This window comes from Carassius auratus, chromosome 12 (assembly GCF_003368295.1).
Source record: "Carassius auratus strain Wakin chromosome 12, ASM336829v1, whole genome shotgun sequence".
NCBI classification, from domain to species: Eukaryota; Metazoa; Chordata; class Actinopteri; order Cypriniformes; family Cyprinidae; genus Carassius; species Carassius auratus.
The window spans coordinates 553,434-581,226 of record NC_039254.1 but is presented as its reverse complement, the minus strand read 5'-3'; the positions used below and the strand labels follow the sequence as shown (position 1 = coordinate 581,226).

General features: G+C 37.9%; 1 protein-coding gene and 1 pseudogene across 2 annotated transcripts; both read left to right on the top strand.

Annotated features, from left to right (window-relative positions):
* Window positions 1-1,876: 1,876 nt before the first annotated feature.
* LOC113112137 (pancreatic secretory granule membrane major glycoprotein GP2-like) lies at window positions 1,877-12,438 on the top strand (annotated as a pseudogene).
* Window positions 12,439-17,433: 4,995 nt separating this feature from the next.
* LOC113111380 (uncharacterized) lies at window positions 17,434-26,902 on the top strand. Of its 2 annotated transcripts, none has more exons than XM_026276018.1 (18): window positions 17,434-17,512; window positions 17,744-17,813; window positions 17,897-17,923; window positions 19,841-20,245; window positions 20,527-20,916; window positions 21,010-21,081; window positions 21,289-21,681; window positions 21,841-22,239; window positions 22,330-22,419; window positions 22,777-23,157; window positions 23,227-23,307; window positions 23,755-23,877; window positions 23,999-24,183; window positions 24,592-24,749; window positions 25,340-25,585; window positions 25,793-25,955; window positions 26,118-26,220; window positions 26,321-26,902. In XM_026276018.1, the coding sequence occupies exons 2-18, from the start codon at window positions 17,768-17,770 to the stop codon at window positions 26,422-26,424; spliced, it is 3,366 nt and encodes a 1,121-aa protein (XP_026131803.1). In that variant the 5' UTR covers window positions 17,434-17,512; window positions 17,744-17,767; the 3' UTR covers window positions 26,425-26,902. The 2 variants fall into 2 exon arrangements, with proteins under 2 accessions (XP_026131803.1, XP_026131802.1); XM_026276017.1 differs by having other exon boundaries at window positions 22,324-22,419.
* Window positions 26,903-27,793: the final 891 nt, after the last annotated feature.

Here is a 27,793-nt window from a genome sequence, read left to right as displayed (position 1 = left end):
TCTCAAAACTTGCATTAACGTAGATGCAAACAGCTACTGGACTGTATAATAGTCAACATACTGAGATGGAATGGTGCAAGTGTGTATGCTGAAGTGGGTTACGTACGTCAAGGAAAAAAGAAAACCTGGTGATGGTCAACAAGTGAGAAGAACAGGAACCACGCTGTTGAGAAAACCTCCAGCAGGTGTAGTAGTTTGTCAGCTGCTACCATAGACAGACTTTTCAGGAAAGAAGACACTGAAAAAACATCAGAACTGATTCATCAGTAAGTGAAAACAATCTCTCAAAACATATGTACATTTTAACCTTGCTAAACATTGACTATAATAGTGAGCAGACAGTCATACAGGGGCTGCAATCCCATTGACATTTTCCCCTGTATCTTCTTTGCATTACATTAAGTGCATCTTGTCATCTAATTCACAAATTTAGGAAAACTGTAAAACATGTCAATGGCCCTAAATGCCTAATTTTCTAATAAAATACAACGTAACATTTTTCCTTGATTTTTATCCTCGACACAATTATGGTGATTATTGAGAATTAAAACTTAAATTCTCATCCCCTGTAAAACAGTAAGAAACTAGTAAAAGCAGACTGGATGTAATCAAAACACAAACAGCATGACTGCAAAGCTGTCAGAAAGTTTTGATTCTCTCTAGTGTTTTTCCAAATATCTGAATGCTTTGACATTAAATGATGAATAAAACCTAAAAAAACATATTAAAAGACATTTTAAATGTCCAAAAGAGAAAAATCCATCAGGGGACAGTATTCCATCTGTTACACTTTTTTTGTTTATTTTGAGTTTTAATTTAAAAAGGTGAAAATAATTTATATTGATAAACTGATGTTAAAAGGCTGGGAAGGTGTCAGACAAGCACTCTTCTGACAAACATTCAGTATTCCTGCATCTTACTAAAACTCTTTTAAAGGAAGCATTGACTTTTTTTTAGAGACGCTGACATCCATTCATGTCAAACCAGTCCGCTTATGCAATTGCACATCAAACTTAATAGTTACTATTATTATTAAGATATTCAGTTGTTGATGAGGGCTGAAAATGCCTTCTATTCAGATGTATAATTATTAACTGGCACTTGTCCTTCATTGAGACTCCAGGTTGGCTGCAGTTCTGGAAAATGGTGGAACTGGAGACAAAAGACTTCCTGGTGGATTCATGCTTCACAATTCTATGCATTCATTCTTGAATTGGTTCGGGAGTCATGCAACCGTTTTTTTCCCTTGAAAAGTGTTGCATCTTTAGGCATTTTTCCTATTGCATTGTTTATATCTTGTTGCTGGGAATCTTACTGATCCAGATAAACAGGAACATGATCTGATTCTAGGTCACCATATATTAACTATTGTTTTGACTGTGATATCAGAGCAGGCAGTACACAACAGAGCTGCACAATGAAGTCAAAAGATTTAATGGCAAGCATCGATACAATCTCTCACAAAATAAAAAGAAATGTAACACTTCTTCAGGGTATTGTTTAGAGATAACTCCTGGTTCCCGTAATGATCCACCCACCATTATTAATAAAGACACTGATAAGATCATGAGATCTGCGGTTCATCATCACTGTGTTCAGCTGCTCAAGAGAGAATCTCCCGGAGTTTGTTCTGCAGTAGCATTTGACCTCAGGTAAAGTTATTTCTCTTCATTTCATCACATGTTTTGATTATAATGGATTGGTTTTGCATAGTGCACAACAAACAGTATTTTTGGAAGCAAATATTATTATTAACAAAGAAAAATTCTTGTCAGGTCATATACACCTAACGTTATAGGAGGGGAAAAAGACGATTTTTATGCTTTTGCATGTGTATAATCATCTTGATAATGTTGTTACAGATCGGGTTGTCACAATGAGGTATCTGATCTCACTGTTTGTGTTGCTGCTGCTGGTTAATAGTGAGTTTTTTGCATGTCATGGATAACTGTGACCAAATATGTCTCGTAGAATGAAAATTTTAAATGTGTCCTAACAAAAAATTTAGTTGTTATGCTTGAATTTTGATTAACAGGTGAAATAATAAATGGTGCAACCATCATTCCACATACAGGTACAATAATTTTTCAATTTATAGTCGACTTAAATTACAGTCTTTAACTTTATTCCTGTTTAAGCCCATGTTTTCCGTTTAATAATGTAAAAATTGTTACATCAATCAAGTTTGTTGTTTTTACATTTTTTCATTATTATTATTTTTTAAACAGTTCTGTCTGTGAAATTCAGCCCAATCTGTTGCATTTTGTCCCCTACATAAAATCAACAATTTGCACATCTAATCCAAGATTTATGACTTTTATAAATCTTTGAATCAAAGCAACTATTAAGCACTTTTGTAAAATAAAATGAAGCATTTGGGTTAGATGGTTTCCCGCATGTGTGATACCTGAACTCTGGAGGAGAGTCTCATGAAGAGTTATATTCCATAATGTTACTTAACATTTAACATTTAACTTAGTTGTCACAGGGCTGACGAGACATGAGTATCCATGTGCAAGCTTTTATCGGGCGAGGCGAGGTGATAACAGGCATGGGTTAAACACTGGCAAACAGGTATATAGATTAAAAGACACAAGAATAATCCTAGGGCAAGCATGGGTCTTCGATGACTGAACAATATCCAGAGGGGTAGACAAGAGGGGTAATCTCTGTTAAAACACGAGAAGGGGGGCTAGGAAAAGACTAGACTATGAAAACAATAAACTGACACAAGACTATGAAAACTAAAGACTATGAATACATACACACGGAATGGCTTGCAATCACAAGGAAAGGGATATATGCAGAACAATACTCGGCAGTGTGTGAGGGGAAGACCAATGCTTATAAAGCTTGTCTGATGATCTGTATGTGTGTGATTGGTCTCAGGTGCATGGTGTATGTTATCAGGTGAATGATATTGGTGAAATGGAGCATGGGAAATGTAGTCCAGGATGTACTGTGTAGTGTGAGTGTCTGTGTTGGGGATGATGACCTCTGGTGGTGAATAAACGGAGGTTCATCGACCACCAGGTTCATAAGTATTGTTACACATTGCTTTTAAAAGTAACATTTCCCAACATAGCTTATACACAAAATACTTTACTGTGTAATGCCATTTTGAAAGTTTAAATGCACAGAGATGTAGAAATATACTGGATACAGTTTGCCTGAGCCACCTACAATTTGACAAGCAACAAATTGACCTTTCCTTTTATTACATTTTGTTGGTTTCTCTTAGTTTATTTGGCCTCTGATGCCATTGATGTTTAACAAGAGGTAGTAAGAGAGAATTTGATTATGTGATTGTCTTCACTCTATTCTAATAGAACTTACAACTTCCAGCTCTGATCCATGCTATAATTATAACACTCTCAATGACTATTGGAGAGACATATGGCAATATCTGGACACTGGCTATGATGACACCCTTGTTGAATGGAGTGGCTGGTATCGGCTTTATCTGAATGGAGAAAGTGCCCAGATGTCTGAGTGGTGTGTGAGTAATATGAGATGTGGTGGTTACACTGGACTGTATCTCAACGGTTCTCATCCAAGAGTTGAAGATGGAGTGGTGACCCGTGAAGTCTTGGGAACGAATGGGTACCAGTGTGGCTTCAACACATCCACATCCATCCAAGTCAAAGCCTGTCCAGGAGATTATTACATCTACAAATTTGTCAAGCCAGATGTATCGATATACAGACCAACATACTGTGCAGGTGCAGTTCTAGGATCTCTTTACAAAAGATTGTAAAAAAATTTAAATTATATATTTACAGTTATGCTATACGCTTAATACTATTCAATTTATTTAACAAAATTTCTATTTAAAACAGAATCAGTAGAATGGTTGATCAGACAAATCAATCAGGTCTGTGTTAAACAGACTATTACCGCTAATATTAAAAAAAATATATTATGTTGAGTTTTCAGAAGTTCTTATGTTGGGCTCCTTAAACAAACATACAAACATTTTCATCATGAATGAGTTATGTTTGGCCCTTAAATGTGACCTAAATTAGGAAAAAGTATTTAATTAAGCTTTAATTCAATTGTAATATCGTCATATGTGGTTGTTGTTATCAATTACACAAAAAGTGTTTGAAGGCATTTCACAACACACCATCATTATTATTTTTTAAATATTTACTAAATATATACACTGGTCCATCACAGTTGCTTTCAGCAGCATTAGCAGTGATCCCTGCTACAACTATCAGTATCTGGATCGTCCCTGGAGAGCCAACAATGAAAGTGGAGATTACATTTGTGATGAACGTTTCTCCTGGAATGGCTGGTACCGGCTTTTCTACTATGGAATGAACATCCAGATGTCAGAGACCTGTATTAGTTCATTCAGCTGTAACACATACTATAACTTGTGGCTCAATGGTCCTCATCCTCAGATAGAGGATGGAGTGGTGACTAGAGAGGTCTGTGCAGGGTCTTATTGGAGCAGCTGTTGTGAATACAAATCAAAACCCATCAGAGTGAAAGCGTGTCCAGGCAATTACTATGTCTATGAACTTGTTAATCCACAATTCTGGTGTTCAGGATACTGTACAGGTAAAGTGCTTTTCCCACTTTAAAAAAAATCTTATACAATTTTGAGATGATTTCACTCATAATTTCTTTTTTTCTTTAGACGTCAACAACATTTCACAGGTGGTGTCCTATGTAAGTTCAGATAATATCACTGGATCCAACATCACTTTAAGTAAGTTGTAACACAAGTATATGAATTGATATATAAGGGTTATTAAAGCTAATCACATTCACTTTAGCTAAATAAATAGCTATTTCTATGCATGTGCTTTCATATGAGGTTCCATTTGTGCCAAAATTATGTTGTCTGTCTATGCTACGTGTCGTCTCAACTTACTCCTTTCATCTGTCCTTGTCGTTTGACTGTGTCGTCTTGCGTGTCAATGCTGCATGTGTCATTACTATGTGTTTTTTCATTCTGTCGTTACTATGTGTCGTCTTCCATGTCTATGCTATGCATCATTGCTATGCGTTGTTTCCCTCTGTCGTTACTATTACTACGGTGTACATTTTAGGACAACCTCAGGCCTCAGTCATTAAATGAAAAGGCATCATGCCTCAGACTAAAAGGCTTCAGTCATCGGACAAAATGCCATCGCGACTGAAAAGCTTCAGCTCTCAGGAAAATCGACGTCAGGTGTCAGGTCTCATACAATTAGGCATCATACGAAATGGACTCAGGTGGAGTATTGCGTTCTGGCTATATAAGCTGGTGTTCGCCACAGGAGAATATATATATATATATATATATATATATATATATATATATATATATATATATATATGTATATATATATAGTAAAACCATGGTTATTTTTCGCAAGGGTAATTTAACTACTTAAAATAAAATAAAAAGCTCGCTGGTTGCAATATGGCTAACTAACTTTTTAAACGTGCATACATGACTCTCGAAATGCATGTTCTCTTCTCTATATAACTTAATTAGTGTAGCATTTGAAAAAAAAAACTTTTAAAATATAATAAATCAGACACTGCTTAGCTCCTTTTGCCATCAATCAACCATTATATACCACTTCCTCTGAACGGCGTGCATGTGACCTCACATGGGGCGGGGCAACGTGATACTCCACTTAGTCTGTTTCGTCTTATGACTTTTTGTCTGAGTCTGTTTCATCATACGCCTAATTGTATGAGACCTGACACCTGATGTCGTTTTCCTGAGACCTGAAGCTATTCAGCCCGAGTCGCAATGCCATTTTGTCCGATGACTGAAGCCTTTTAGTCTGAGGCATGACGCCTTTTCATTTAATGAGGTCTGAGGTTGTCCTAAAATGTACACCGTAGTAATAGTAACGACAGACGGAAATGACGCATAGAAACGACACATAGCATAGACATGGAAGACGACAGATAATAACGACAGAGGGAAAAGACGCATAGAAACGAAAGAATGAAAAAACACATGATAATGACACATGCAGCATTGACACGCAAGACGACACAGTCAAACGACAAGGACAGATGAAAGGAGTAAGTTGAGACGACACGTAGCATAGACAGACAGCATGTCGACAGAATTTTGGCACAAATGGAACCTCATGCTTTCAGCACTGCTTTTAGAATCTCTGTCTCATGATTGTTGTTGTGTATGATATTTTCATATTTGCTCTTGTGAAGTTCTTCACTGAAATATTATAGATTTTTTTTCTGATCTCACTAACACAGATTATGACCCGTGCAATAACTACAACAAACTCGACAACCACTGGAGAAGCACATTCAATTACTGGTATTGGTACGGTTATATAAATGGACTTGATGACGCTCGTGTTGAATGGGATGGCTGGTATCGGCTCTTCATTAATGGATCAAATGCTCAGATGCCTGAATGGTGTATGTCTTACATGTCATGTGGAGGTTTTAGTTCTCTGTGGCTTGGTGGATCTCATCCTCAGCTAGAAGATGGAGTTGTTACTCGTGAAGTTTTTGGTTCTCACTATGATCAGTGCAGTTACTACAAATCTGAACCAATTAAAGTCAAAGCTTGTCCTGGAGATTATTATGTCTACAAATTTACCAGACCAACAGTCTCAATCCCAGCTCCTGTGTATTGTGCAGGTACTTTCATTTATTTTTATTTATTTATTTTATTTTTATAAATACTTATCTTGAGGTTTTCATATTAACCCATTTAGTCTGCAATATGTAATGTTCTCTCTCTTATTCTTCATGATAGTATTATTCACCATCCCAATTGTTGATCCCTGCTACAACTACACCATTCTTGATGACCCTTGGAGAGCCACAAATAACCCTTATGATAGTAACTATTACGCCTATGGCATGTGTGATTTTAATGTGGAGTGGAATGGCTGGTACAGAATGTTCTACAATGGTCAAAATGCCCAGATGCCCGAATCATGTGTTAATCAAGGCATGTGTGGCAGTTATGAGCCACTGTGGCTCAACGGATCTCATCCACATCTGGAAGATGGAGTGGTCACCCGTCAGGTCTGTGCTTCCACATGGAGTGACTGCTGTGGTTACAAATCCCACCCGATACGAGTCAAAGCCTGTCCTGGAAATTACTATGTTTATGAATTTGTCAAGACACCATTTTGTACAGTTTACTGTGCAGGTATATATACTTTAACCACAAACACTTTGGTCATTAACTAAAATTAGTGTCATTAACAGGAATGTTTTTGTTTTATTTCTTTTTTTAAATCAGATATTGGAGGCCTTAACGAGACATCAACCACTGGTAAAGTATCAGTATACCGTACAATTTATGACACAAGGGTGTACAAAATTAATAAAAGATTAGTAAGAATCACATTAAACACACTCTGACAGATGTGTTTGCCATTAATTTATAAAAGAGTTACACTGAAACACAATTTATGCCCCTAATTAACTTTTTTCATTTCATTCATTCATCTTTGGTTCTCACTTTCAGATCCCTGTGCTGAACTCAACTGCACAGAGGATGAATGGTGTGGAGAGAAAAACAGCGTATATGGCTGTTTGTGTAGCAAGAATCAGACCAGACCAGATTATTTTGGTGAAACTTATTCTACAATAATAATAATATAGCATTTTCTGTATTTATTTAGTAATCATTAATGCTTCTGGCAATGTTTTGGATGTTTTTAATTCTCTCAGATTTCTCAGAAAGCTGTGAAAGCAGCTCTGGCTCCATGTCTGTGTCTCGCTGTCAGCTCTTTGAGGCTGGTTTTCCAGCTGACGTCTTGCACCTCAATGATCCCAGCTGCAGAGGAACGGTGCGGAATGGCAGAGTGGAATTCCATTTTGATAACGATGAACACATCTGTGGCACAAATCTTGTGGTAGGATGTATTACATACAGTACATGCTAACAAAATCCATATGATCTCAACCTTGTTAGAAAAAGAATAAAGAAAATCTCTATCATGTAAAGAGCTTTTGACAAATTTAAATATAATGTTCACAAGAGACTAATTCACAAAGCTATTCTATTGTACAAAGAAGGAAACTTGCATTTTTATGTAATATAAAGGCATATTTAAAAAGAGCTGTGCTCCTTGACAAACTAAAACAGATTAAAAAGGTTGTGGCATTAAATAAAGGTTGGGGATTTGCATTCCCCGTAGTACTTTGATGCAGCGTATCGTTCCCTCGAGGTACTAGGGTTACATACATAACCTACAGACGTTCCTCTTCAGGAACTCGAGCTGCTTCGAAGCACTACGGGGAACGAGTACCCACGCTGCCAGATTACCAAACCCCTGCCTAGTGTGTATCTGAAGAGCACAGCTTAGGACGAGAGGACTGAAGTGCCTGGAGTGACTTGCATGTCTAAGCCATAGAATCTTGCAAAAGTAGAAGGCATGGACCACCCCGCAGCATTGCTGATGTCCAGCATGGACACACCTGCTAGAAAGGCCTTGGAGGCAGCCATACCCCATGTTGAGTGAGCCTTGGCTCCCGACAGTGGGGAACGACCAGAGGACTCATAGGTGGTGTTGATAGTCTTGACTATCCAACGACTAATAGTCTGCTTAGAAGTAGGAAAACCCCTCTAGGGGGGACCGTAGCATACAAGAAACTGGTCTGTTTTTCTCAGACAGGGCAGCTCTGTGGACGTATGCGTCCAGCGCTCGAACTGGACACATACAATTTAGCTTCTCTTGGTTGGGCTCCCGAAAGGGAGTAAGACAGAAGGCCTGCAGCACTACAGGTTGTGGTGTGATAAAGGGAACCTTAGGAACATATCCCGCTCGAGGGTATATGAATGCTTTGATCATGCCAGGTGCAAAATCAAGATAGGTAGGGGCCACTGAGAGGGCCTGTAAATCTCCTACTCAACTCAGAGAGGTAATGGCCAACAGAAAGGTGTCAGATGTCTGTCTGAGATATCTTGAATCGGCACGAATGGAGATTTGCAAAGAGCCTCTAACACCACAACCAAGTCCCACGGGGGAATACGGGACCGTACTGGAAGTCTCAGCCTCAGCACACCACGGAGGAAACATGCAACTAGGAGGTGTCTTCACAGAGACTGGCCATCAAGAAGGGCGTGGTAGGCCGCAGTGGTTGCCACGTAAACCTTCACCATGGAGTGGGTCAACCCTGCAGAGAGCCTGGCTTGTAGAAACTCCAAAACTGTACCAACTGGGCAGTTTGCTGGGTCAAGCTGGTGGTCTCTGCACCATGAGGTGAAGAGTTTCCACCTCAGGGTGTACAGTTTCCTCATTGAGGGAGCTCTGGCTTGGAGGATGGTCTCAACAACCTCGGTTGAGAGACCGGATACTATGAGTTGTGCCTTCTCAGGGGCCACACCCACTGCTTCCACAACTCCGGGCGAGGGTGAATTATTGTGCCCTGCACCTGTGAGAGTTGGTCTGTCCTGATCGGTATCTCCCCATCGAGGAGCGAGACCAGATCTGCGAACCATACTCGGCCCGGCCAGAACGGGACTACTAACAACAGACGGACCCCGTCCAGGCGTACTCTCACCAGAACTCCCGGGAGCAGAGCAATAGGGGGGAAAGGCGTACAGACGAAACCTCAGCCAGGTCTGTACCATAGCGTCCAGTCCCAGAGGAGCTGGATGAACTAGAGAGAACCAAAGGGGACACTGTGATGTCTCTTGAGTAGCAAAGAGGTCTACTTGAGCTCTGCAAAAACTCTCCATATCTGCTTCACCACCTCGGGGTGAAGCTTCCATTCCCCAGGCCTCAGCCCCTGCCTCAACAGTATGTCTGCTCCCATATTTAGTTTCACAGGAATATATACTGCTCTTAATGAGAGTAGTTTGTCCTGGGACCACACAAGAATCTGAATCAGAAACTTCCTGTCTTGTGGAAGGATGGATGTGTGGAAGTATGCATCTTTGAGATCTATAATGGCAAACCAGTGCTCGGACCTTATCTGAGCTACAACATGCGTGATCGTGAGCATTTTGAACTTCAGTCTCATAACTGATCGATTTAAAACCCGCAGATCTATGATCGGACCCAACCCCCCATCCTTCTTTGGAACTATGAAATACCGCATGGGCAGAAGATACTGAGAACAAGGCTTGCTTGGGACCGCTGCCCCCAGAGTGCGCTGAGGCAAGACGGGCACTGTGTACTGTGGTGTACAGCGCTCTACACCAGCAGAGGCTGCCCTCTGAAGCCCTGACCTTCTGGCGTCTCCTTGGTGGCGCGGAGGGAGAGATCAGCAGTCCTTCTTAGCTCAGAGATATCATGGGACTTGATCTCCTTTCCCTTGTCTAGCTCTTTAAGCAGGTCGGCTTGGTACGCCTGTAACACCGCCATGGTGTGCAGACATGTACCAGCCTGCCCTGCTGTCGCATACCAAAGGTTGTTCTGAGCAGCTTGGAGGGCAACGCCGGGGCCTTCAGAGACGATGGGGCTCCAGGGGACAGATAGCTTGCGAGCTCTGTAGCTGTGCTCTCCCACCCCCACCACATGGCCATAGTAATCTGATGAGGGGATGTAGAGGCAGGCTGAAAATGGGCGTTTCAACAATCTGGCTATTTCTTTGTGCAGATCTCAAAAGAATGGAAGGCCCCGGCTAGGAGGTGGTTGATTCACCCGCAGGAAGCATTCATCGAGCTTGCTTCGCTGCGGTTCAGTTGTTTTCTTGGCGGGCCATTCAATGCTTAATTTGGCCACCGCGCGAGTAACCACCTCTAAGAGCTCCTCAAATTGTGGTGAATGGATTGGCAAATCCCTGTCGACTGACTCCACATCGACCTCCTCGGAGGAAGAGAGGCAGAGTGTCGATCCCTCTCCCTGGGTGGAAGGAACCGCAGAGCTGCTTCTGACTACAGAGAATGGGTGCCGGATCTGGCGGAAGTGGAAAGGAGATAGGGACCCGTCTCCATTCCCTCCGCCAAATCCAGCAGTGTGGGGAACGCTGGCAAAGGCTCTCTCCTCAAAGACAGAGTAGACACTATTCATTTTCATACGGACATGAAAATCTGTGAACTTTTCCTTTATTGAGTGAAATTAAATGATTGACATGTTCAAATAATATATCTGTGGTCCACAGGCCAACGGCACCCACTTCATCTACAATAACTTTATTCTGGGGGCACCGAGGTCAGAGGGTCTCATCAGCAGAGAGAAAATCCTCAAGCTTTCTTTCAGCTGTGTTTATCCTCAAACCCAAACACTTTCCATGAACGTGGAAATCAACCCACTGGAGAGGTTGGAATCTTTTAAGCAACAGTAGTTAAGCAGTATAAAAATTTGCAGTGTGAAAATTATACATCTTGAACATTTCAACAGTGTTGTGCACAAGACCCTCCCGGCTGGGGAAGGCAGATATCAGGTGCGGATGATTCCATATGAGGATGATGAGTTTTCTCGGCCCTTCACTGGTAGAGTGGATGCAGAGCTGGACCAGAAGATGAATGTGGAAGTTCGTGTCGAGGGGGTGGACAGCCGTCAGTTTGCCTCAATTATGGACATGTGTTGGGCTACACCTGTGAATGATCCTGATTACAGTCTCCGCTGGGATCTCATCGACACAGAGTAAAACTCTGCTTTTTGCTTAACTAACTGTAACATTTTGAAAAGCATTTTCATTTGCACACAGATTAAATAACTCAATATATAACTTTTATGATTGCATGATATTTTACTTTGTCTTTCAGAACTAATGCAAAAATTACATATTTTGGTAAATGCAATGCATTTGTGTATTGAATGATTAAAAAAAAATAAATACTAATTGTCATAATTGCTATTCTCAGGTGTCCCAATCCAAATGACGACACAGTGGAGCTGCTGCAGAACGGCGTCTCGACATCCAGCCGTTTCTCCTTCAGGATGTTCATCTTCACTGCAAACTCCACTAAGCTTTACCTGCACTGTGCTGTTCACCTGTGCCTTATGTCGAGCAATCGCTGCTCCTCAGTGAGTTTTGAATATGTGAAGGTTTACGAATCTGCCATTTATAAACTCTTTGATCTTTGATCAAACACTTAATATAAGCCCTTAATGTGTCCCTAGTGGTTAGGTTTGCTGTCCTCTGCTGGAGATTTTGTGCACTCCTTTATCATTCATTTTTTTCAATGATTTTTACACAGATATATTTTGCCTTTTTCTCTTTTAGGATTGTTACTCTGGACACCAGCGGAGAGAGCACAGGTCTCTGGACTTCCATGACAGTGCTTCCATATCCATGGGTCCTCTGACGATGTCTGAAGAGATTACAGGTGAACATTTCATTTATTTTAATCATTTGTAAATAAAGGTGTATAAAGATTTCCACTGTCAAAACATTACAGTTCACGTCATTGCATTATATTCCTTGTTCACAGATAAGTGGCTCCCAGAGCAAGTGAAGGTGTCTCAGGCTTCTTCTCTGTGTGCTTCTCTGATGCTGTTACTTTCTCCTCTGATGAGTGTCTTCAGCCTCTTTTATTAAAACACACACACACACACACACACTCACACACACACACACACACACACACCCACACACACACACACACACACACACACACACACACACACACACACACACACACACACACACACACTTTTAGTGGGATTTTAATGAATGTGACACTGATGCCACACTGGTTTTGGGTTTTTATTTCCTTGTTTCATGCGGACTTTGTCTATTTTCCTACAAGCATAAAAACAAACAATTTACATGAATTATTTACTACATTTATCTTATTTTACTAAAGCAGATGTGTTACAGTCATAGACTGTACAAAAACATGGACGTAGTGTCCATGACATCCCCCATAGATTCCTGAAGAGTGTTATTGAAGTGCGAAGTGGGTGGAGCAGGCCGTCGCCATCTTGGCACAATATAGCAGACTTTCTAACAATTATCTGGCCATTGTACACCATGGAAAGTAAGGGGTAAAGTTAGTCCCTCACATGTCAGTGAGACAATGACCGTTTACATGAAGACATCAATTGTACATTACAGTAAATTTAATTTTTTGACCCATTGATATTATCAAACTAAATTGTTTAATTAGATTGTAAAGTAATGCTTTAGAATGAATTTAGAATTTAGGTTAAACACAGTGAAATTAATTTACAAGTTGTTCCCAAGAAAAAATGTTTAGCTATTAACATTTTAATCAGAGAATAAAAAAAAAAAAAAAAACCTAAATAAACTATTTTTTCATTTTGTAGGTACAATACCATCTTTCATAAAATGGGTTTTCCATGATGTTGGCACTTCACTGCTACTTCAGTGTGAGAATTTCTAAAGGTTTTAAAGAATGTTGCAGCACTGGTTGAATTGCTCTTATGCAAGATGAGGTGAGGTTCAGACAGTGCTCAAATTGACAAATTGTTCTTGTATTATTCTTCTAGTTCTCAGTTCAAGAAAGTGAAGAGAAACTGAAACTTAAGAGCTGGGTAGGACAGAGTGACGCAAATTTTTGCATTAGATCATGTCCTAACAGTCTTCTATTAACATGCAGACTTTTGCAAGTTTATATACAGTATCTTGATGTTCTCTATAATTATGAAAATTAAATTATTGGGCTAAATTTAATCAAAAGTCAGTGGACAGTCAGTATGTGATGTCATTGGACAGTGACCCTGTTGTGTGATATTGACATGCTGAAAGATTTGTTCCATCCAAATTTGTCCTTGTCCTTGTTGATCCTGGATCAACATTCCATTCAACCAATCAGAATTGAGATATAACTTACAATCAGGGGTAGGTGCTTCTTTGCTCTTGTTAATCATTTCCCACTGATTTTAGGAATAAAGCATGGGAAGGGTTAGTTTAGGGTTGGGATCGGGTTAAATCTATATTTTTGGACAATATTGTTGATCCAGCAACATAAAAAGATGTTTATCCAGGAACATGTCTTGGCAAAATTATGGCAACTATAAATTGTTGTATTAGAGATAGGGTTCATACCCATTTCACAAATAATAATAGTAATAATACATTTAATTGATAATGCCGGCTGATTACATGACCGAGGGGGAGAATGTAAAGGATAAACATGAAGAGGCCGAGCACTGAGCCTTGAGGGACACCACAGGTGACATTGTGTGCCAAGGATTTAGCCTCTCCAAAGGCAAGATGCTCAGTTTTCCTAGTGAGGTAAGATGAGAACCAGTTGTACACAGAATCAGAGAGACCAATGGTGAAGTGCAGATGATGAAGGAGAATGTTGTGGTTCACAGTGTCAAATGCTGAGCTCAAATCCAGTAGGATAAGGAGAGATGGGGTGCCAGCGTCTGCCATCATCAGTAGGTAATTTGTTACCCTGTGGTAGAGTGAAAACCAGACTGGAATTTCTCAAACAATTTATTTTGTTTTAAATGGACCAGAAGCTGCACAACTACTACTTTTTCCAACACTTTGAAAAGGAATGGAAGGTTGGAGATAGGCCTGTAGTTGTCAAGGACTTCTGGGTCTAAGGTGGGTTTTTTGAGAAGTTGTCTGATGACAGCAGTTTTCAATGCAGATGGAACATGACTAGCCTGGAGGAAGATATTGATGACCTTGGTGATCAGGGGACTTATAACACAGAGGTTAGATTTTACCAAGGATGTGGGAAAGGGGTCCAGAGCACAAGTGGATGGTTTCACCTTTGTAATAATGTTCTCAACCGCTTGCTGTGAGATGTCAGAGAAACAGCAGAGATGTTGGGAAATCCCGTGCTGTGGGTCAACAGTTGGGAAAAACAAGACAGGGGAAATGGTTAGGACAAAGTGGATGTTATCTATATTTTTCCTAAAAAAGTGATAAAGTTGTTACACCCCTCCTCTGTAGCTAAAAATATTCACAGTTGTACCTATAAGAGTTACAGCTACAGGAAACCAACAATAATTTTTTTTCTTCTATCCATTTGATTGAGTTTTATTAAAGTCTACACCTACCCCATCCCTAAACCTACCCTTACAGCAATGCAGATACATTAAATATTGTTGTTCAGTATGAGAAAAAGGATACAATATTGTATGCAAACACGCAGTAAACCCTGGTAGGTCAATCTGACAGATAGGATAAAATGTCTCTTTGCGATGGCTTTTAGTGTATGAACCAACAGTAGTTTATTATTTCTTTGTTTGTCTTGTCTTACCATTTTATGTATTTCTATGTTCTAAACTATATTGTTCAGCACAATGGTCAATCATTGTTGTTTTATTGTGCTGTATATAAAAAAAAAAAAAAAAAAATGAATGAAAAATGTCAGGACAGAGGCAGTCCAGTCAGGACGACAAAAAAGATTTAATTTGATCTTTTGGAATTATTGCATTATTGAATTATCATAGTAGCAATTTATCACTCCATTAGTTATTCTAAATCTATATGATCTTTGCTTTATATAATGCTGCTTCCACACCACCCTTGACCTGTGCGGCATAAATACTGTACATGCAAAACTCCCTCATGTATGTTCATTAATGTCATCAAAATGAATAAAACTATCTGGACATGAGTGACTTTTGCTGTTGGTGATATCTGTAGAGTTTTAAAGTCTTACAGAAAATTCTGAAAGATAAAGAAAGCAGGGGAGACACATGTGGACCAAGTGTAAGCTAGTGTGATATATTAAATACGTAAATCCATTATTGGTAGTATATCTTTTTAATATCTTTAGTCATTTCTTTTCAATGTTGTTGGTACCATATAATAAAGTTTGAGAAGTGTGTTTCAAATGTAATTTCTAAGGTTTTGAAGAATGTTGCAGCACTGGTTGAATTGTTCTTTTGTAATACGAGGCGAGGTTCAGACAGTTCTTAAATAAACAAAATTTATCTCGTATTGTTCTTAGTTCAAGAAGATAAAGTGAAACTGAAATGAAAGAGCTGAGTAGAACAGAGTGACACAAATGTTTGCATAAGATCATGTCTGAAAAAGTCATCTGATACTGATATGATAAAGTATTCCTACTTCTCACCAAATTCGCAGTAAAGTTCCTGAAAATGCATGCTCAGAGACCTGCAGTAATGCTGCATTGACTTTTCCAGTGAGACAGAGGCTAAAGCATCATTTGATGTCAGACCAGTTTCTGTCAGTGGACAGTGACTATGTTGTGTGCTGCTGGGTTGCTGAAAGATTTAAATGTAGATTGTGAATATATTCCTACCAAATGTGTTACTATATGATCAATTTAAGAATGTAAATTGTTGTAGGGCTGGGGTTCATCTATGGATTAAAAATATTGATTTGCCCTAAACACACAAAAGCTTTTGTGCCATTCTGCAGAATCTTTTGATTAAATTTGACCTGATCATTTTGAATGATGTCGTGCAATGTATAAAAAACCAGACTATCGAGTTTGACTAAACAAAAAACAAAACACACACGGTACTTCTCATGTGATGAAGTCACACTATGCTGTAGTTTAGAGAATGGATGTGTTGTTGTATTTTCTGCATATGTGAAAAGCACATTGAAAAAAGAACAGTATTAGTAAATACAATGTAATAAGAAAGCTACATCAACAATGACACATCCACATCAAAGAAAGAGCAACTTGCACATTTTAGAGTTTCTTTCTCTATTTACAACACATGTCTTAAAGGTTCCTAAAAAAGGTTAGGAACCTTAAGGTTCCTTCTACATGTATATAATTATGTACAGTTCCATATGAGAATTTTCTTCTAGGACACATAAACATAAATATTTTTGATAAATAATGAGCTCCTGCTAATCTCTAATAAATATAAAGTGTTCACACTCCTAAAGAACAGGCATTTCTTTACTTTAGTTTAAATGATCAAACCATGGAACATTATCCTTATTCTATACAATCGCTGTAAATCAAGTTTAATGAATATTATTTGCTGATGTTTCTCTGTTGTTTCCCTTTATTGTTGCAAATTATTAGAAACCAATTCATTTTGTGTTAACCCGCTGAGTATTGTGCTGTCCCAGCTGCTTCAAAGGGCATAACAATTTATTTAAGGGTACATTTGTTACCTTATAAAAATCAATTGATACAGATTTCTGCATTGCTGTTATGACCTTGTTGGTTTGACATATAATCTACTCCATATTACTGACCATTGTTTGCATTTAAAATAGATGCAAATGATGTATTCGTATGATGGAGTGGAAAGGGTGAAAGTTTTTAAATTTTATGAAAGTTTTAAATTGTTATGTTGTTCAGTTAATAAGCATATTTCTTTAAATTCACCTTTGGCTTACCCAGGAGTTTTTAAGGAGGTATTTTTGAAAACTGACTCGCCATCATTCCAGCTTACATTCACATCTATTTGTGCATGGAGTAAAAAGAATGTCTTTCTGAATGAAAGGTGCATACAAAGAAACAGAAAGGACAAATATATTCACCACAATTAAAAAAGAAAATAAAAACTGGTTTGGAATCCTTGGAATGTTTTTTTGTTGTTGTTGTTGTTTCTGGTTCCAGTAATGGTACACCCACAGCTATTACCCAAGGTATTAATACGAGTTTGATACCTACAGTTCAGCATCACTGTGTTCAGCTGCTGAAGAGAGAATCTCCCTGAGTTTGCTCTGCAGCAGCATTTGATCTCAGGTAAAGAAGTCTTCATTTTGCCTTGTTGAGCTCAAAATACTGTTTATATCATTGGCTTTTTATGGATATAAATTATTAATTCTATATAAGGTTTGTTTAATATGTATTATATCTGTAGTGGTTTATATATACTTTCATACATACTTCAAATTTGAACAATACATGAAAAAAAAAATCTAAAATAGTGAGCACAGGAAACCGTGTATATTTGTACTGTATATCCGTGTGCAGGTGCAGGAGTTGCCGTTTATCACAATGAGGTTTCTGATCTTACTGTGTGTGTCACTTCTGCTGATTAATGGTGAGTGATTTACAGTCTGTATTTAAAATGACAAAATTCTTTGCCATTATCATATCCTAATGTTTATTTTGTTTATTTAACAGGTGAAATAACTAGTGGACAAACATCAGGTACAGTACGATCATTCTTTCACTTCTTTACTTCTTCTTTCCATCCTTTGTTTTTCATTACAAATGTCGAAATGAAAGATGTGTAGTCTTATATTGAAAGCAGACTCCAAAAGAAACTGGGTTGAAATTCTGTAATTCTAAATTCTATTTATTCAGAATTCCAAGTTTATACACAATTTAGATGTGTTGGGTCTGTGCAGAGCATAAAGTAGCCTAGTATTTAATTAGTTTCCACATAAATGAGGAATAATTAGAATGACACGATGGGGCTAAAACTGACAGAAGCAGACGACAACATCAGGTTTATGGCCTGTCAGACTCATCATCAACAGCAGTAAGTGTCAGTCAGTTAATGTAGCAAAATAAACCAATTAATAACGTCAAACTGCCGTTTTCCATAATAAATAAAAATACAAATAAAATAAATAATTCTTACAGCTGTGATCTTATTTCTTGTAATTTACATTAAATCTCAAAACTGTCCCAAAAAGAGGCAGAAACAGACTGAACAGGCTTAAATGGGTTGCACTTTATTTTACAATACGTGTACTAACGTGTACTTATAGTGTACTTACAGTGTATTTATCTAAGAAAGTTCTGGTAATACAGGGTTAATACATGGGGTAGGGTTAGGTTTCGGGGTAGGTTTAGGGTTAGTACCTAGTTATTACACAGTTATTGTAATTACTATAATAAGTACATAGTATGTACATGGGGAACAGGACTGTAAAATAAAGAGCTACCCTTAAATCTCAATACAGACGCTTTTTAAAAATCAGGCAGATCTCAGTGGAATTGAGAACAGAAATGCATTGTCGTTAATGTCGGGGACCCACAACCTAAGAAGACTAGAAGGATCTGGTTAAGAGTGACTGAAGCAAGCTGGTTATGCATGCAGATAATGAGCTGGTAATGATGAACAGGTGAAGTGGGTGGAGTAACAGGTGGGGTGATCTATGATTGACAGCAGAACAATCATATGCTTGTTCCATAACTATTTGGGTTTTTGTATATGGTTTATTTTTTTAAGATGAACTGTTTTTTTCACCAAGGCATTGTTAGATGCCAGTGTTTCCTGTCATTACTATGCAAATATGCGATTTCAAAAAACAGTATCATAGCTACTAAAATATTTATTGTTATGGTTTTAAATCTGTATTTAACCTCAGAAAGATCTCAAAGTAAAAAGAAGTGCTAAGGTCTGATTCTGAGGTGGCTGTGTTTTAAACTTAAATGATTATAATCTTAATTCAAGCGATGAGCTATTTCAGAAGTCTGACAGTAATCAGTGTTCAGTTCTAGTGTTTTAATCTCGTGTAGCATTAACCAAAAAGAGACAAAAATGTTTAAGGAAATGCATACCTTCTTTGTCCAAGTATGAAATTACATTCCTTACATGTTTTAGAGGTTTACTCAGAAGTTTATATCATGCAAACAATATTCATAGAAATAACTGAGACCTAACCTATGCCCAAACTATTCAAATCTGATTAGGAACAAATATATTGTAACAAATATATGTTGTAAATCTTTATTTGTTATTTATGATATCCTGCATTGTTATTCAGTCTCATCCATCTATAGTTAACTGTCCAACTTTCTTCTCTTTCAGACAGTTGTAAGATAACTTACTGTAATGTTTTGTTATTGTTTTTCTAAAACAAATACATATACAATACAATAATTTAGGTACTGGATGAGTTTAAGGATGTAGAATATGGCCATGCTAAATATGTGCTTTATAAGTACTAATAAAAACAGCCAATATGATAAATATACAGTATGCATCCCAATAAGCAACTACTATAGTTCATAGTGAGAACTGGTTCCTAAACTAAAGTGTTATCAGTGAATACAGAGTATATCATATATTGTTCTCACCATATAACAATTCTGTTTTTGTCTTTATTCTTTTAGAAACTACAATGTCCATCTCTGATCCATGCTATAACTATAGCACTCTTGATGAATACTGGAGAGACATAAGGCAAAGCTCATATAACTACTATAGCCATGATGACACCCAGGTTGAATGGAGTGGCTGGTATCGGCTGTATCTGAATGGAGAAAGTGCCCAGATGTCTGAGTGGTGTGTGAGTAATATGAGATGTGGCGGTTACACTGCGCTGTATCTCAACGACTCTCATCCATCTCTTGAGGATGGAGAGGTGACCCGTGAAGTTTTAGGAAGTTATATGTGGTCTAGCCAGTGTGAGGACTACAGATCTACATCCATCCAAGTCAAAGCCTGTCCAGGAGCTTATTACGTCTATAAACTTGTCAAGCCAGATATGTCCATCTACATGCCTTCATATTGTGCAGGTGCAATTTTTTCTTTGATTGTTTTTCCCATTTATATCAGTTTTCAGAGTTAATGCTCTGTTTAATAGACAATATAGATTAGATCTAAATGAACTGATTAATGAAATGATGTTTTAACCAGTGGTGTGCAGTGCACTAACTGTTTTGGCTCTGACTGTGCTCCACTAGTTCAAATATAATTGCTTAAAATCCCTAAATTACATATCATTGTGTTAAGGTTGTAATAATCTAAACTGTCTTCCATGTACATACAATATCTTAATTGTACTTTTATAACTCAGTTGTTTTCAGCAACATCAGCAGTGATCCCTGCTACAACTATGAGTCTCTGGATCGTCCCTGGAGAGCCAACAATGAAAGTGGAGACAGCATTTGTGATGACTCTTTCTCCTGGAATGGCTGGTACCGGCTTTTCTACTATGGAATGAACATCCAGATGTCAGAGACCTGTATTAGTTCATTCAGCTGTAACACATACTATAACCTGTGGCTCAATGGTCCTCATCCTCAGATAGAGGATGGAGTGGTGACTAGAGAGGTCTGTGTAGGGTCTTATTGGAGCAGCTGCTGTTATTACAAATCAAAACCCATCAGAGTGAAAGCGTGTCCAGGCAATTACTATGTCTATGAACTTGTGAAACCACAAATCGGGTGTTCAGGATACTGTACAGGTACCATGATTTTTTTCCCCACAATTATTTTAAACATTAAAAACATATTTCAGTATGGACTAATTTGTTTTATTCATTTTTTTTATATATAAGATGTCAGCACTATTTCACAGGTGGTTTCCACTTTGAGTCCAAATATAATCACTGGATCCAACATCACGTTTAGTAAGTTGTATACAGTATATAATAAAGTAGTAGTAGTAGTAATAATAATAATAATAGTAACTAGTTCTTTTTTTCCTCCCAGTGATTCTAAGCTTTAAAATCACTTGTAACATCACTTTGCCTTGTCATGCACAGTACAAATGTTTGTGGTATCTCATAATTATTATTATGTTCCTTGTTTGATCTCATCATGTCACACTAACACAGATTATGACCCATGCAATAACTACAACACACTCGACAACTACTGGAGAAGCACACGCAATTACTGGTATTGGTACGGCTATATAAATGGACATGATGACACTCTTATAGAATGGGACGGCTGGTATCGACTCTTCATCAATGAGTCCAATGCCCAGATGCCCGAGTGGTTTTTTTATTACATGTCATGTGGAGGTTATAGTGCTCTGTGGCTTAGTGGATCTCATCCTCGGCTAGAAGATGGAGTTGTTTCACGTGAAATTTACGGCTCTCGCTATGATCAGGGCAGTCGCTACAGATCTGAACCAATCCAAGTCAAAGCTTGTCCTGGAGATTATTATGTCTACAAATTTACCAGACCAACAGTCTCAATCCCAGCTCCTGTGTATTGTGCAGGTACTGTATGTTAATCTATTCTTTATACTTGACCTGCTTACCTTGAATTGTAGATTTTCAAATGACAACTGCATATTCAGGCCAATTAAAATATAATTTTAGACTTGGCCATATTTAAGCTTCCGTGTACAATAAATAATTTTTATTATTTTATAACAGTTCCTTCCCCCACCCCAAGCGTTGATCCCTGCTACAACTACACCAGTCTGAATGATACTTGGAGAGCCACTGACAACTATTACTATAATAACTATTACTACTATGGCATGTGTGATTATAATGTGGAGTGGAATGGCTGGTATAGGATGTTCTACAATGGTCAAAATGCTCAGATGCCAGAATCATTTGTAAATCAAGGCATGTGTGGCACTTATGATCCACTGTGGCTCAACGGCCCTCACCCACAGCTGGAAGATGGAGTGGTCACCCGTCAGGTCTGTTTGTCATGGACTGGCAACTGTGAATACACATCCCACCCTATAAGAGTCAAAGCCTGTCCTGGAAATTACTATGTTTATGAGTTTGTCAAGCCAATGTTTTGCTCAGCTTACTGCGTTGGTGAGTATATACTCATACGTAATTTAGCCTTTTATGTTTCTAGGTTATAAAAAAAATACTGAAATTGATTTTATATGTTGCTAGTGCCAGAAGCCTCAAATCAGTCCATCCCATCAGTGTCTACACCATCAGAGACAATCCCATCCATAGAATACATTACTCCACCAATCACAACCACCGGTAAAGTACTGTCTTGACTTACACCCTTAAAAAAATCTAAACTTTTTCTCTGTATAACTGATTACATAAGTGTAGAACAATTCATAATATTCCAATTAATTTCCCAGTAAAAGTAAAATTTGAGTTAGACGGATATAATACAGCTCACAGAGTATGTAATACCAAATGTGAAGGACTTTCATTGATCATTTGTCTCAAAAAACAAAACAAAAAAACAAAAAACATTTGTTGCACTTAAAACACAAATGTGCCTGGGATTTTAAGCAAAGAGTGCTCTGGTAGGAACAATTCTATACCATAACTACTACAACTACACAGAAGTATGTAATATTTTTTAAAATGTGTCCATATTAACAGCTGTCCCTGTTGACCCCTGCTACAACTACTATGTCCTGGACGATCCATGGAGAGCAACCAGCAATCAACATTCCTCTCAAATAATGTGTGACACTGGGGTCAGCTGGAGCGGCTGGTACCGTCTCTACATCCAGGGTCAGAGTGTTCAGATGCCAGACACATGTGTTGAGGAGTATAGTTGTGGCACTCATGCTCCACTCTGGCTGAACGGAGGTCACCCAACAGTTGAGGATGGAGTGGTCACTCGAGACGTCTGCGGTCACTGGAACAATGACTGCTGCCATTTCCAATCCAATCCCATTAAAGTCAAAGCCTGTCCAGGAGATTATTATGTCTATGAGTTTGTGAGTCCAGTTGCCTGCAGTTTGGCATACTGTGCAGGTAAATATATTTACATGTGCTTTGTTTATGTAACAAATCATTGTTTTCATGTTATATTGTTTTTTTCAGATGCAAGGAACATGAACACTACCTCTACTACTGTAACGCCAGAGACAACCACAGAAACTACATCTGAAACCACAATGATTGGTAACGTGTTTGTATGACAATCTCGAGGATTATTGTTTAATGTGAGCAAATCAGATCCATGTTACATTTTATTACGTATGTAAAGAATTGAACACAGATCACCATGCCAAACACCTTGACTAATATTACCAGTGGACCTTGAGGGGGAATTGATTATAAATGCTTTTTAATGCATTTAATTCGCTAAAAAAAACAAAAAACAAAAAAAACAAAATTAAATTAAATGCATTCACTTTAGAGCATGAGCAATAATCAGTCAAGGGTCCAGAATGTTTAGTATAAGGATATAATATAATATAATGTAACAGCTTGTATCGGCAACACTTATCTGCACATTTATAATAAAATCTCTTTCTGTTGATGGGGTAACAAGAAAACTGAGAATGGTTTGATTATGAATGTGGGTTACTAATCAATTATGTCTTACAAAACAACTTCTCCTTCTAGTTAATAGGAACCCGTGTTCTGAACTCAGCTGCTCTGAGGATGAAAGGTGCGGAATGAAAAATGGTGTTTACGGCTGTTTATGTGAAAATGACCATCACAGACGAGAGCATCATGACTCTTTTGGTTAGTAACAATACACATCGAAATACACACACACACACGCACACACACACACACACACACACACACACACACACACAAAATATATTATATATATATACAATTATTATTATTTTTCTCTCAGATTTCTCAGAAAGCTGTGAGAGCAGCTCTGGCTCCATGTCTTTGTCTCGCTGTCAGCTCTTTGAGGCTGGTTTTCCAGTTGATGTCTTGCACCTCAATGATCCCAGCTGCAGAGGAACGGTCCGGAATGGCAGAGTGGAATTCTATTTTGATAACGATGAACACCTCTGTGGCACAAATCTTGTGGTATGATTAACTATATACAATCTATTCAAATACACCATCCAAATATTTGTAGTGCCCGATTAAACCAGCAGTTGGAGTTGGGTTTAAACAATTGAAGGATCTTTCTGAGATTTTGAGGATATCTAGGGAGGACACCCTTTTTTTGGGCCCTTACTTTTGTTACAGATTGATTCTTTGGAGGGCCCAAACAGGCCACCCTAAAGATCACTTAAAGTCTCAAAAAGATTCAGTGGACTTGTGCCCGCATTCTCCACCAATAATATAATTTACCATTATTTCACTTGACTGTTTTTTGTGGGTTTTTCTAAGGTTGCTTTTATAAAATTCTTTGAAACACGAATTCTATTTGAGCTAAATTAAAAAAAAAAAAAAAAGTATATTTTATATATATATATATGTTGTTCACAGGCCAACGGCACCCACTTCATCTACAGTAACTTTATTCTGGGGGCACCGAGGTCAGAGGGTCTCATCAGCAGAAAGAAAATCCTCAAGCTTTCTTTCAGCTGTGTTTATCCACAAACACAAACACTTTCCATGAATGTGGAAATCAACCCACTGGAGAGGTACGAGTCAAATACAAATTCTGATTTCAACTGTACTGATTTATTAAAGGAGAATTTCACCAAATTGCATTTTTCCCATCATGTTGTTTAAACTATGTTTTCAGAGATGCATGAAGACCTTAGCACAATGAATCATTATGTTTTTATTAACTTAAAATGAGCCATTTATATCTACACACACCATGGGTCCCCTTAGACGAAAGTCGCCACCATGTTTCTTCAATAGCACTTAAAGGACAAACAGAGCACGTTGCGTCACTATGATGTTCTTGTGAATAAAACACTGACACAATGATGAACAAGTAACAATAATATTTGCAATAACAACGTTATATTGAGCAATTACGTAAATATTATTCCTTGATTTACCAGTGTAAAAACCTCATTGCTGGCTACTCTCTGTTGTCTTAGACGATGACATTTTTGTCCTGTGTCAGCCACTGTAGCTTCTCTAAATGGAGGGGTGAGAGGGGGACTGAAACTTTGGTTGCAATTTGCAACCTGAGCGCTAGATGCTGCTAAAATTAACACGCTGCACCAGTAATTGTAAAACAGTAATTTTAAAAACAATCTGTCAATTATTTCAACAGTATTTTGCACAAGACCCTCCCGGCTGGTGAAGGCAGATATCAGGTGCGGATGATTCCATATGAGGATGATGAGTTTACTCGGCCCTTCACTGGTAGAGTGGATGCAGAGCTGGACCAGAAGATGAATGTGGAAGTTCGTGTCGAGGGGGTGGACAGCCGTCAGTTTGCTCTGGTGATGGACACGTGTTGGGCTACACCTGTGAATGATCCTGATTACAGTCTCCGCTGGGATCTCATCGTTAGAGAGTAAAGCTGTTTAGAATCCTTAAAGCTCAGGCTTAACTGTAACTGTAACTTTTAGCATTGCCTCAGAATTGTATCTTTCAGTATTTTGAAACTAAAGTACAATATCCCATGTTTTATACCTGAAATATTTGTGTAAAGATTTACAGAATCACTTTTGAACTAAATGAAAGAATTTGATTTGTTGATTGTCATAATTGCTATTCTCAGGTGTCCCAATCCAAATGACGACACAGTGGAGCTGCTGCAGAACGGCGTCTCGACATCCAGCCGTTTCTCCTTCAGGATGTTCATCTTCACTGCAAACTCCACCAAGCTTTACCTGCACTGTGCTGTTCACCTGTGCCTTATGTCGAGCAATCGCTGTTCACTGGTGAGTTTAGAAGTTATAATGGTTTACGGATGTGCCATTGATACATTATTTTTTATCAAACTTTAAATATCAGCAGGTAAATATTAACCCTTGATGTCCATGGTGGTAAACTACTTATTAATCCTGTTTCATTTTTCTTCTTCTTCTGATTTTCTCTTTTAGGACTGTAACTCTGGACAGCAGTGGAGAGAGCGCAGGTCTCTGGACTTCCATGACAGTGCTTCCATATCCTTGGGTCCTCTGACATTGTCTGAAGGGAACACAGGTGAACTTTTCATTAATTTTAATCATTTGTAAATAAAGGTTTGTAATGATTTATTCCTTTAATACATTTCACTTCATTGCATTATATTCCTTGTTCACAGATAAGTGGGTCCCAGAGCAAGTGAAGGTGTCTGAGGCTTCTTCTCTGTGTGCTTCTCTGATGCTGTTACTTGTTCCTCTGATGAGTGTTCTGACCCTCTTTTAGTTTACTTCAACAAAAAAAAGTATTTTGTCTATTGATATGGAACTGATATTACATTTGTGGTGGGTTTCTTAATTTCTTTATTTTCTTTCATTTATTTGGTGTCATAAATGATGATTTAACCCTTTACATTAGTTATTATACACTACATTCATTCTGTTTTACTTGAGAGGATGTTCTGCAATAGCAAACAATCAGATTTGCATTAATTCAAATCATGCAAAATTATTAATAGGGTAACTTCTGTTTTGCGATTCCTTATCAAAATTTTAACTTTTCGTGGTTGATGGAAATTCTTCTATAGTAGGCTGATTGTCAGAAATAGCTGAACTGAAATATGTGTTTTTGTGTTAGTAGAATATTATAATTTTTTTCTTTAAGAACTATAAGTTTAATAATATTCATATTCTGGCATAATGTTTTATTCTGGCATTTTTTTATCGGGCATAAATTATAGGATTATTAAAATTCAGTGTGAATGCCCCAGAAGGTAAATAAAAAAATAAAAATAAAATAACAATAATTAGTAAAAATTATTAAGCAAAGTGAGTTTTCTTGTTTCATTTTATACTAATTTACTTTCAGTAAAACTAAGAAATAGATTAACAATGATACAGTAGAATTTTCTTTCTCTTTCTCATATGAAAGGTCACACATTAGATCTTGTGTTATCATTTGGTATTTCTGTATCAAATTTGGAGGTTTCAGATGTAGGTATTTCTGACCATTATTCAGTGGTATTTGATGCTGTTTGTTCTTATATCTATCCAATCTCTTCTCAGCCTTTACATTATGCTAGGTCCATCAATTCTACAACTGCAAACCTTTTTTCTGAATTTTATTCATCTCATGTTACAGACAAAGTCTATGGAGAGGACACTGAGGAACAGATTGAGGTTTTTCCTGTCATGAACTTTTGCTTTAGATTGTGTTTCCCCTCTTAAACTAAAGAAACACAAGGGAATCTCTCAACCTTGGCTAAATAATGAAACTCGCACGCTTAGACAAGAATGTGGAAAAGCTGAACGGAAGTGGAAGAGAGATAAACTCCAAATTTCATCTGAAAATTTAAGAAATTCTTTGGCTGACTAGAAAGTAGTAAAGGAGGAAAAAAATAAATTTTTCTCTAAGGTAATTTCAGATAATGCAAACCGGCCAAAAGTACTGTTTAACACAATTGATTCCATTTTAAACCCCTCCAAGGAATGTCATGAGATAACACACAAGAAACGTGTGAAGAATATTTATTGTTTTTTACTCAAAAAATTTAGAAGATCAGAAGTGAAATTGTACCTTTACAATCCTGTTCATAAATTAATCCTGTGCTGTCTAATATTTTTTCAAACTTTGAACCAGTTTCATAGGCGCAGCT

What these genes read in the sequence shown, in the direction of transcription:
- LOC113111380 (XM_026276017.1), top strand. Translation starts at nt 17,768, where the DNA reads ATGAGGTTTCTGATCTTACTGTGTGTGTCACTTCTGCTGATTAATG. An exon ending in CATGCCTTCATATTGTGCAG is followed by an intron (nt 20,246 to 20,526) that starts GTGCAATTTTTT and finishes TTTATAACTCAG; the next exon opens with TTGTTTTCAGCAACATCAGC. An exon ending in AGCTCCTGTGTATTGTGCAG is followed by an intron (nt 21,682 to 21,840) that starts GTACTGTATGTT and finishes ATTTTATAACAG; the next exon opens with TTCCTTCCCCCACCCCAAGC.